The sequence below is a fragment of the Cricetulus griseus genome (assembly GCF_003668045.3).
Source record: "Cricetulus griseus strain 17A/GY chromosome 1 unlocalized genomic scaffold, alternate assembly CriGri-PICRH-1.0 chr1_1, whole genome shotgun sequence".
NCBI lineage: Eukaryota > Metazoa > Chordata > Mammalia > Rodentia > Cricetidae > Cricetulus > Cricetulus griseus.
The window spans coordinates 101,207,288-101,219,837 of NW_023276807.1; the positions used below are offsets into that span (position 1 = coordinate 101,207,288).

A 12,550-nucleotide genomic window follows, 5' to 3' on the forward strand; every position below is an offset into this window, starting at 1 on the left:
AGTTCAAGGAGGCCTATATATCCATGTGCAGTGACTCTAGCCATTCTTAGTCTCAGGATTGCTTTGCTACTTTGAGATAATTCTGATACAGCCTTGAGCTTGTCTTCTACAAGGCAGTTTGGAGCTTGGCATTCAGCAGAGAAGTAGAGTACTTGCCTAGCATGTGCAAGGGTCTGGGTTCAATCCCCAGAATCAATGGGAAACAAAACTCATCTGACAAATGTCTAAATGAAATCAATGGCTTCCTTCCTGTTTGGCCATGTTAATCCTCTATGGAACAGGCAGAGACAGGCTTTTCCAGACAGCAAAGGGCAGGGCAGAAGTATGAAGCAGTACAAGAACTATCCATTCAACAATGAAGCTGTTTAACTCCTTTTTTCTAAGTAGCTTCTCGGCTTTAAAGCTATTATCTCATTAGTCTTACAATACTCCTGGGAGAAGACAATGGTAGGAAGCCTCATTAATTTCTATATACAATCCAGACTGGCATACCAGGCACACAAATGAATGTCATGTCCCATTTCACAAGCACTTGGGGGGAAAACTCCCAAGACACTACATAGATACCCTGAGGGCTATCAATTCTCATTTTCCTGAAGACAGGGCTTCTTTCCCTTAAATCTTTTCCCTGAAGCTTGTGGACAACATTGCCCTTACTCAAATTTGGCAAGACTTTCTTTATACCTCTTTCTTTGCTTCTGTTTTTTGTTCCTGACTATAGGGTCTGATTAGCAGAAACTCCAAAACACCATCTTCTTTGCTAAACCCTATGCTCACCACAAATCACCTCATATAACTTCTGAACTTTGAACACTAGATGGCCCCAGTTCAATAGGATCTTCATAAAAGCCACATTCTAATTCTATACCCATTTCTTCTCAGTATTCTAAGTACTTTCTGAATCACATTTTACTGGCTCCTAAGGAGAATATCAGAAGTTAGAACCTCATTTTCTAGGTTAGGAAACCATCAGAGAGGTAAAGCTGGGTCTGCAGAACTGATAGGACTAGATTAGAATTGGCTCTACTGGAGTCTTTGGTTTTTAAAGTCTTAGATTACCTTTTCAGAATTTTCTAGGGAAGGTTCCCACCATGCTCACAGACTAAGGACTCTCAAAGCTTTGATCATACTTTCCAAAAAGGATCGATTTTCAAGAAGCCCCAACTCTAGTGACTAAATGGCTGAATTGAGATCTGAACCTTAGACCAAAGTGCAATGGACAGTCACCCCCATATTCTAATCAGAAAGACCTGGTTCATATATTCACTTTTCACATAAACACCTTTGTACCATTAGGCAAGTCACTTCACTCCTGTATATCTCAACTTCATCTGAGAATGTTAACAAAACCTACCTATCATAAGCTAAAGTGTAGTTTAAATGATATCATCCATATAAAGTTTTTAGCAAAGTACTTCCTGGCACATGGGAAATGTTTATTATTAATATTCGGTTCCTGCCATGAAAAGAAATCAAAGCCCAGGAACCAGGCCCCTAGTTTCTTTGGAAGCACTCTCTTCTCCACACCCAAAGCACATTGCACATGAGGCCCAATCAAGGCTGTTGACAGATCAAACCACCACCCTTTCTCAAATAAAACAACACGTTTCCACAGCAAGACTGGAACATGACTCATAATTCCATTTGCACAAACTCCAATTCCACTAAATCTTATTCCATCCCAAGGTATGTACAGCTGGAAGTGAGCATTTCAGAATAGAAACCTTTTTCTCAGGGTTTCACTCAAAACAGAACACATTCTAAGCACTAAACAAGTGGTAACCAAGGCCTGAGGGATCAATCCCAATAGACTGAAGGTATAAGATGGGTCTCCTGCTATATAGCCCTACAGAATGCCCACATAGGGTATTCCAGGACAACTGTGTTTCTTTTATTCACTCTGGATCCCCAGTGTCTGGAACACGCATACTGGTACATTGTGAAGTGACTCTCTTGCCATCTCAGATACGCCCCAGGCCCAGAAAAGAACCACCCACATTCTCAAACACGAGATAAAAATATTATTCAATAAGAAGACAGAGACAGTTCTAGAGAACAATGTTTTAGATATTCATACTACTCAATCTACTGAGAAAATTCAGCTGGACTGTTGGTAAACTACCCCCAGTCATCATATCCTTCTGACTCTCCTACCGCTCCAGAGTTATAGTCCAGGAGGGACAAAGAGACGAACAGTAAGAGCACATCATGTGATTTTTGTGTCTAGCCCTACAGCAGGTTTTTAATATACGTACGATTTTAATCCATTGCCATACTGCCCAATTTGGGTAGACTCAGGGGTTCGTTTGGCTGACTTCCCAAACTGGATCACACTGGCAGCATCACCTCAAGTGGTAGACAAGAGAAAGTAAAAAGTTATCATTTTTTCTCCCAGCCTTCTCAAAGTTAAGAAACATGAGTTATGTTAAACACAAGCATGGCTCTGTGCCAGCAAAACCTCTCTCCAAAGAAATTCAGTCATGAGGTATAGGAAGGTAATCCTTGCTTAGTCCATCAATACCACCACAGTGCCCTGTATTATTACTAGAACACGGTAAACAGTCTCAGGGAAAGAAGCCTCAGTAGTTATGGCTCCAGGATGTTGTGCAAGCTGATAAATACATTGTCAGGAGACAGGTAATCTAACTGATTTCAGCTTGATATTCGTATTGTCTAAACATCTCCTATGTTAGGACAAGACCCAGCAAACACACTGTAATTAAGCCTGAGATGTCGCAACAGGCTTCTTATTCCCCAGGTGGATCTTCTAGCCACAATAGTGAGGTCACAGAAAAGCAACTTTAATAGTAAATTGTTAAACTCTGCAAAAGAAACAGTCATAAACAACTTACTCGGATCCATTCCTGCTCCATCATCCAAAAAGCAAAGCATAAATCCTCCTTGAAGGTCTTCCCTTCTCTCTGTAGAAGAGACAGTTGCCATTACTGGGCTGTTACTACTTACTGGGAGGCAACCTGGGAACAGAAGGTGAACCAAAGCCTGGTACAAAAGGGTTAGGTCAAGTTTAGTTTCATCTAATAGTACTAAGCTAGTATGAGTTAAACTTCAGAGCCCTTGAAGATGTGAAGCTTCTCTAGTGCTTTTTCAAGTCACAACAAGTCTTCAGATAATCTACTAGAAGAGATCAGTACTTAACATTCAAGACCACTGAATATGCATATTCTTTTTTCTTATATATCATATCTTATGGTTTACTATTACATCTGCCCAACGCCATGGATCCCAAGTTATTTAAATAGTCTATTATGTACTATACCTTATCAGCTGTTCAAACTCAACAAGGTACCTTCCTTTGTTATTTAACCTGAGGTATCATTCAAATGATGCCAGATATAGTATAAGCACAATGGTGGCAGATGCTTATGTTTATATGTGTTTATTATATGTTTATAATAAATTATTATATTTATATATGATTGCCTCTAGACTAACTGGAAATTGTGAGCTATCTGTATTCACTGTCATATCCCCTCCTAGATATGGGCCCTTGAAAAGAAGCAAAATGGCACAAGATGCAGCAAGAGGTTCTTAGTTCTGCAACAGACCTGCCTGATCAGAATTACAGTCCTCTAGCAATAAGATATAGCACAGCTGTAGCAGAGCTTCCTAATCAACAGGAAAGGGACACAACACAGAGTGTGGCTGCCATTCCAGTAAGTACATGAAGAATTATCTCAGTAGCTGTCTCATGCAGCACCAAACGCCAACTCATAGCAGGCAGTGACAATAGAAAAGATTGTCAAATGAGGAAAAAGGCTACACTAATTTTCAAGGTGCCTTTTAATTCAATGAAGACTATGTAAACAATGGCAAAGCTACTCTTAGACTCAGATATGTAGATATAAAACAGAAGGGAGTGAGGCAGAAACTGAAGCAGGGGACCCAAATAAACCATATGAACTACTTACATCAACCTCCCCAGTATAGATGCTATTCACGGTCCACCGCTTAGCATAAGAATAAAAGTAACTTGTCTACTAAAAAGGAGGAAGTCTTGTAAAATAATCTAGAGTGAAGCCCAAAGGACACTAATCCCTAAAGGAGAATCCAAGCTTCAGTTCACTTTGTACAATTATCTATCCTGACAAATCTGTTTTAAATGCTTTTGTTTTCCCTCAGGGTAAAACTAAGTGAGTCATGACTGTCTTCTGCTAAATAGACAAACTAATGCAGATTAAAATACTATTTTAGATGGACCATAAACTACAGAGATTTTTAAGTATTTCTCAATGTTCAGGAGGCTGACCCTTCATTACAAATGTCTCTTCAAAGTTCCATAGTGAGGTTCTTCCTGGAAGATCCTAGTACATGAGAACATTTCTCAAAGGAAGTACCTCTTATTAAAATCTAGGTAATCCAAGTGAAGCGTGGCAAGCAGGAACAAGGGTTTTTTGTTGTTCTTGTTTTTAAAGTATTAAAAGCTTTCCAAGTTTCCATCTATAAGAAACACATGGAGACTCAAACTGGGTAAGGTACAGAGCTTGATGGCAGCAGTGTCCTAGCACCTGCCCAGAGTTATTTGCTGTATACTATGCCAGAAAATTATGTAAAGATTTATTTGGGATCTAAAAATTGTTTTGAGCCAAATGCATTTGAAAAGTCCCCAAGACCACTGAAATTCCTTGAATAATACCCAAGAAGTTACTTGTGTTAGGCCTTTGTGTTAGGGTAAGGTTGTCAGGCTATTTCAGCACAGTTATCGCTTCAACTGTGGGTTCAAGCTCTCCTAGTTCAAGGCTTTATCTCAAAGGTCTCAAAAGGTTTTTCTGGTTTTATTTTTATTTTTTTAAATGGGGCTAGAGAGATGATTCAGAGATTAAGAATAATGTTCTTACAGAAGACCCAAGATCAGTTCACAGGAACCATATTGGGTGGCCCATAGTCAACTCTAACCAGCTCTAGCGGATCAATGATCTCTTGCCTCCATGTACCCTCCACATATGGCTTGTGCTCGAGCACACACACACACACACACACACACCACACACACACACACAACACACACACACACACACACACACACACACACACACAGACAGGGCATGGGGAGGTTTTTTGTTTTGTTTTGTTTTGTTTTTTTTTTTTAAGTTTCTTCATTCAGTTTAAAATACTATAAAACCATAGAGCCCAGGTTGGCTTTGAACTCCCCAAGCAGCAGAGATGATGGAACTGATTCCCCTGCCTCTATCTCCTGAGGGCTAGGATTAACAGCATGTACTACAATATCCAGCTTGTTACTGTTTTGATTGTTCCCCCGAAGTCTAGTTATCTATCTGTAACTACTTGTAGTGTGCTATTTCTTCAATTAGATATTAGGTTCTTATAGCAAAGGCCTCACCTCACCCTCTGGACTTTCCCCAAAGCAAATAGAAAGCACACTGAGCACTCCATTTAAAATCTAATTTTCCTAAATTTCCTTGCTAAAATTTACCCAATGAAGACGGTAGAAGGGAACAAAGATGATCTTTTCTTTATAACTTCTTACAAAGACTCAACTATGAGGATATGTTCCTTCAACATCACTTGAAGTAGACACTCATTTTTCTTTATCTTCTGGGTAATGGTTTGAATAGTCGAGGTTTCTTTGAGAGGTAACTGTCAGCACTCCCGCATGCACACTCAGCTATGGCTTGGAAAGGTGGCACCATCTAGGAGATTTAGCAATCATCATCTTGAAGTCTCTTACAATACTACTTTCATTTCCTCTAAGACTAGAAAGTTACATAGTGTGGCCCTGTCTAAAACCCCCAAAACAACAACTTCAAAGTATTTCTACCACTTTGGCAGCCTTTTCAACAGGAGGCTTTCAGAATTTTGGCAGGAAAGCTGATATGTAGGGGTTATGAATACCTTCATTTCTTTTCTCCAAAATAATTTAGCCTAAGTACTTTGCCTTATCTAGAGAGTCTTCCTAACAATATAACACTAAAGATTCTGTGTTTATTCCCATTTATCAAATGATTTCATGAAGAGGGTTATCTAGTAACTGTATATTCCACATAAACACTTTCAAAAGATAGGCATGTTGCTCAAAATATGACCGAAAAATCTTTCAGATTTCACGAAAGAATGTCAATAAAATAAAACACATTAGCCAAATTGGGTTTAAGAATGGTCTTCTATTCCATTGTTCAAGTTTTTAGTATCAAAATGATGAAAAGGTGTTGCTATAAATATTAACAGACAGAAAAACTATTTTAAAAGGAAATAAAAGGTCAATGACAGTAACTAAAAACTCTTTCACTCTAGGACAAAGATGATCTTACAATATAACAGTAGAGCCAATTAAGCAAAACAGTAGAAGCTGCCACAGCATCCAGTTTTAAGCCTAACATTTCAAAGGGTTGGTCTGTGATGGATATTCTTGGTTGTCAAGTCAACTACATCTGGAATTAACTGGAATCCAGAAACGAAGGGCAGACCTGTGAGAATATTTTCTGCTTGGTTTGAAGTGAGTGGATTCACTTCTTGTCTGAACCTTTGAGGAAGTCACATGCCTTGATTTGGATCTCAAGACAAGAAGATACACCTTTAATCTGGACCACACTTTCTGCTGTAGCTAATATAAGGACATGGAAAATGGAAGCTTTTACTCTTTGATTGCTTGCTCTCAGCTTGCTAGCACATCCATTCCTTCACTGCCATTAGAGCCTACTTCTTTGGGATTCCAACATATACTAAAGACCAAATGAGACATGTAGCCTTGTGGATTGACCAACTACTGGATTCTTACACTTTCTATTCAGTCAGCCATTGTTGGATTAGCTGCACTGAAGCCTGTAAGTCACTCTAAAAAAAAATACTTTTTCTACAGAGATCCATTCTATAAGTTCTGTTACTCTAGAGAACCCTGATTAATACATGGTCTCAACATCTCCACAAACTACTAGCTATTTTCTGCAACTGACACCAGCAACTCTCTAGAGTAGAACCTCTGCTACCTGGAGTAGGGAAGGATTAATTCCAACAAGATCTTGTCTTCTCAAAAAGATGACTAATACTGGATCATTTTACTTCCCACTACTCGGTTCCACCACCCTCTTCAAGCTCCTGTGTTCTAAGACTTAGGTGATCAGAGCTGCCCCATTTCTACCTATAACATGAAGAAATTCTGACATCTCCAGGCTCCCACTCACTTCTTAGCCAATAGAAGGCCTAAAGTCTGACTTACCAGCGTAAATGTCTATTCTGGTGGCATCAGCATCTCTGCAAAATTAAAGGAAAAACATCTGAGATACAAATGAGAATATGAAGTATCAATCAGCAAAATCATAGTATTTTAAGTACAATATTATTTTTAATTGTTTGAGCTATGAAAGAAACTATAAAGTTTTGTTTTTATACTTGACCACACAACTTCCAACATATCTATAAAATATTTCAAACACTCCAAATTTATTAAGACACATGACACATAGGACCTGAATAACAGTTCTAGGAGTCTCATACATCCTGTTATCTCCAGGCTCACTATGTAGCCATGGATGACCTTGAACTTCAGATCCTCCTGCTTCTACCTCCTAAACACTGGGAATACAAGTGTGCACCACCATGCTTAGTTTACACAGTGCTAGGGATAGAATGTAGGATTTGTGCATGTTAGGTACATATTCTACAAACTGAGCTACATGCTCAACCTCCCTTTAAATGGTGACTTCACGATAAAAATTGCTCAAGGTTCAATAAGAATGCTCTCTCTCTCTCCTCTCTCTCTCTCTCTCTCTCTCTCTGTGTGTGTGTGTGTGTGTGTGTGTGTGTACATGTTCACATACATGTGAGTGTACCTGGGCAAGTATGCATGTGGAAAACAAAGATTGACATTGGGTGTCTGTCCTCTTTCATTGCTCTCCAGCTTTTCTTCTTTTTACATTTATTTAATGTATTGTATGCCAGTTTACACAGTCATGAAGCATATGGGGTCAGAGGACAATTTGGAAGAGTTGGTTCTCTCCTTCTATGTGTGTTCAAAATGGTCATCAGCTTAGCAGGAGACCACTGAGCCATCTGGCTGGACCTTCTACCTTATGTTTACTGAACCTGGCCCTCGAAGATTCAGCTAAATTGGCTAGTCAACAAATACCAGGGATTTTCTTGTCTCCTTTCCTATCCTCAGCATTCTATCAATTCTATCAACTACAGACAAAATTACAAGCATGCACTCTCAGGTCAGGCTTTTATGAGTGCTGGGGACTCAGATTCTCATACCTGAATGGCAGTCACCCCCACAGCACAGAACATTTCCCTTTAAACACACACACACAAAAGATCAAACATTTGTCTCTTTACTCACGTTACTGAAATCATAAAAAGGTATTACAATTTGTCTATTTTTCCCTCTTACCAACATATGAAAAGGTAAAATCCACTGTAAACCTATAAAAAAAATTAGGTCTCATGGCATAAACACCATAATGAACAATTTCTGAGCCCACAATCTCATCTTCCCTAATCTTGAAAGAAATTTCTTTAAATTTCAGCAATCAGTTGAAATCATACAAATTTGATCACGAATAATAACTTTTTAAAAAAGATTTATTTATTTATTTATTATGTATGCAGTGTTCTGGTGCATGAGGGCACCAGATCTCATTACAGATGGTTGTGAGCTACCATGTGGTTGCTGGGAACTGAACTCAGGTCCTCTGGACAGTACTCTTAACCTCTGAGCCATCTGTCCAGCCCCAAATAATAACTTCTTTAAAGGCCTGGAACTACATTAGTACAATCTATCAAATACAGACAAAGAGACAGAAGTATACTTTCATTGGTTTTAAATGAAAAAAAAATTCTACTAAAAATTCACACAAGGCTGGGGATGTAGATTAGTGGTTGAGTGCATGCTTAGCATGTATAAGGCCTGGGTTCAATTCCAGCACCAAAGCCACAAAGATCAACACACACACACACACACACACACACACACACACACACACCAAAACAAAACATGCATACCTGTATATGTACCTAGTCTTAAAGGTTTAAGCATGTTTTTTAAATATGAAACCAGGAGCTGAGGATGTACTTCAGTTAGTACAGTGCTTGGTTAGCATGCACAAAACACAGCTCAATCCCCAGCATGAAACTAGACATAGTGATGCAAGCCTCAGAACTCAGTAACCCCAATACTCAGAAGATAGAAGAAGGAGAATCAGGAGTTTAAGGTTCAAACTACAAAAGAAATTTGAAGCTAGTCTGGGCAACATGAGATACTATTCAAAAAATTATGTGCCATTGCAGCACACCGTGGTTGCACTAAGTTAGCAAATATTTTAAACATAATTTCATTAACTTACATTTTTTAATCTAATGAGAAAATTATAAACTAATCAGGATTGAAACTAAATGGGAATTCTGTAGTGAAACAATGTGTCATCTAGTACATTTCCATGAGCGGGTAACAAGCATATAGTATAATAAAAGTCAAGTGTGTTAACATACATCTATAATACCAACACTCAAGAGACTGAGGCAAGAGATCTTGGGCTGTACAATAAGGCCTGTCTCAAAAACACAAACAAAAAGTACTAACAGTATAAGTCAGCTGTACAAACATTAGAAATTACAAGTAAATTCACTAACTGAAATAGTTTCTAATTCTAGTATCAACTCTTACCCTCTTCTTCCATTAGTTATCAACACTAGTCAATAAATATCTGAATAAAACAAAGACAATATTTTCTTTCTTTTTTTAATATTTATTTATTAATTTATTATGTATATATCGCTCTGCCTGCATGTATCCCTGGAGGCCAGAAGGTGGCACCAGATCTCATTACGGATGGTTGTGAGTCACCATGCGGTTGCTAGAAATTGAACTCAGGACCTCTGGAAGAACAGCCAGTGCTCTTAACCTCTGACCCATCTCTCCAGCCCCAATATTTTCTTAATATAACTATAAATAGAATTTTTACTTTTACTTGGTCTTACAAAGGAATATGTATGTTCTTCCAACACTAAAAGCACAACACAAGAGTGCTGAAACATGATTGCTTCCAAACATTCCTGCTAACAATGGAAGATACTAGACCAGGCATAGTGGCACATAGCACACAGCACGAGAGAGGCAGAGGTCAGAGGATCTCTGTAAATTAAACATCAGTCTGGTCTACACAGTGAGTACCCATTCAGCCAGAGTTATACAGTGAGATCCTGTCTCAAAATAACAAACAACAACAACAACAACAAAAAAAAAACGAACCAAAACACCACAACCACAACAACAAAAACCCCATACTGATTAAGGAGTATTCACTTGCAATAAAACATGTATTTGGGAGAAGATGCAAAAGTCTGGTCTAGTTTTAAAGGCATAGTGGTATAGTGCCTCTACAGCACAAATTCATACTATAACCTATGTATCCCATTAGTTTGACTCTCAAGTTCCTATCTTAATTCCCTACTTTCCACAATTATCACGCTTTGATACACAAGGGAAGGTGGTTTGGAAGTGGTAGGTTTCCTATTTTTAGGCTGGAACACAAAGAGCAATGAATGAATTTAAGGAAGTCAAGAAAAGTGTCAATTATGGTGATAATAAAAATATTTCTTCCTAACAAGTCTCTTAGGAGTTGCAACAAATGCAACAAAAACATCTTTCAAGTCATCAGAGGGCAAAGATCATGATGATCCATAAAGTTCCCACTGCAAGCAATTATAGGCTGGAAGACTACATACCTTGCATTATCAACCAGTTCAGCAAGAGCACCAAACAAGAATTCATGAGTGGTTCTGAAATAATAAATTTTAAGAGTCAACAAAAGAAGTATGAGCTGAACTATGAGTCTTGCGATTATAAACATTAAAAGGTTTAGAAAACATCTAAAAACCTTGTGCGCATTACTGATGTAACTACTAAATGTAAACATTTTTCATAACACAAACCTTTCTTCTAGAGCTAATTCCCCACAAATCAAGCCCTGCCATTTACTCAGAAATGTTTATTCTTCCTATTTGTAACTGAAAAACCTACCTGAAAAGTAGTGATAGCCTGCCTAGAAAAGAAAAAAAAATCCTGTATTTTTCTTTCATTGATTTAACCAGCTGTTGGTTTCTATATAGGAGGAATTATAAGCATACATCTTAACAAGCAAATATCTTGAGTTCTGAATAATATGACAAGTATGTTCACTAAACCCAAACTTTCAGAAGCTTCCAGGAGATACCACTGAAGCCTCTACTTTAAAAAGTCAATTTGCCCTGTATACCCAGAAGACCACACAAACTCTTATCCTAGCAGGAGAATTTGATTTTTAAAAAAGGATCCTAGACAAAAACCTGGTTTTAGCCAACATCTGAGAAAGTTAAAATTATCTGTAATATCTCTGTCTTTGAAAATAAGTAGTTTTGTTTATGAGCTGCACAAAAGCCTATGGGTTTCCTCTTTTCACTAGTACAGATAACACACAGGCAAAATGCTAAAAGGTGTGTTCAATTTAGACCTTCTTAATTTGCACAATTTTCTATAACAGTCTTCATTAAATATAAAGTAGAACAGATCCACACAGAACTATCCAGAAAATCAGCTTGACTTTTAAAGGAAATACAAAGTTAAAGACACAAACTATAATCAACTTTCATAAATTATTCTTGCTTTTTCAGCTTTAGTCGATAATCAAAATGACATTTTCTAAACATCTAGATCAAAATATAACACTAATACCTAGTATTTAAGATCTTTGACTACTTATCATATTGTTTTAAACAAACTGTAAACCATTTGTTTATAAAAACTCCTAACTGAACTGTCCAGGAAAACCACTTTTCCTCAAAGTTACTCTTCAAAAACATTTTTTTTTAACTATAAACTTTTAATAAGTAAAACTACCTCTTCCTAAAATTTTAGGAAGAAGTGTTCTCCCATGAGATCAGTGAATATATCTGTTGCTAATCCAAAGGCAGTAGGACCAAGAAATATGTTGCAGCAAGACATTTTTTTTTTTTAAATCACCGAATGGAGCTTAAATTCTTTGGGCTAAAATCCAAATGTTAAGTACTTCACATAAAAGAATCAAACTTCTAAAAGAAACCTTGACTTAAAAAGTTATCTCTTTATTATAAATATTTAAGTGTTCACAATTACGGTAGCAATGCCTGTAATTTCAGGAGCCTATAAAGACATCATTCAAGAGATAGTATGATGAAGAACTCAAGGCTTGCCTGGACTATGTAATAAGGTACAATAAAAAAAAAATTAAGTAAATTTCAAAACTATTACTTTAAATTTGCCAAACTATCAGTTGGATAAAGAATGCCCTGTATATTCCACTCTGTATTTGTATAGGGCAGGGGTTCTCAATCTGTGGGTCATAATTCCTTTGGTAAGCCTCTATCTCCAAAAATATTTACATTACAATTCATAACAATAGCAAAATTACAATTATGAAGTAGCAACAAAAATAATTTTATGGTTGAGGGTCACCACAACATGAAGAACTGTATTAAAAAGTTGTAGCATTAGGAAAGTTGAGAACCACTGGTATAGGGAGAGGGCTGGGGATATAGGTGTGTGGCACAGTGTTTGTCCAGCATG

The 12,550-nt window shown here is 37.5% G+C and overlaps 1 protein-coding gene across 5 annotated transcripts in view; it reads right to left on the minus strand.

The window, feature by feature from the left end:
* Positions 1-12,550, minus strand: part of Morc2 (MORC family CW-type zinc finger 2) — a 38,512-nt gene that overhangs the window by 18,341 nt on the left and 7,621 nt on the right. Inside the window, exons 2-6 of one of the 5 annotated variants that reach the window (XM_027387290.2) lie at positions 10,696-10,749; positions 7,193-7,227; positions 5,453-5,669; positions 2,853-2,921; positions 2,256-2,346 (exon numbers count right to left, since the gene is read on the minus strand). In XM_027387290.2, coding sequence (XP_027243091.1) covers positions 2,256-2,346; positions 2,853-2,892 — 131 coding nt within the window. In that variant the 5' untranslated portion in view covers positions 2,893-2,921; positions 5,453-5,669; positions 7,193-7,227; positions 10,696-10,749. Of the gene's footprint in view, positions 1-2,255; positions 2,347-2,852; positions 2,922-5,452; positions 5,670-7,192; positions 7,234-10,695; positions 10,750-12,550 lie in introns of those variants that run through there. The other 4 variants (XM_035452211.1, XM_035452212.1, XM_027387289.2 and 1 more) reach the window with 4 other exon arrangements.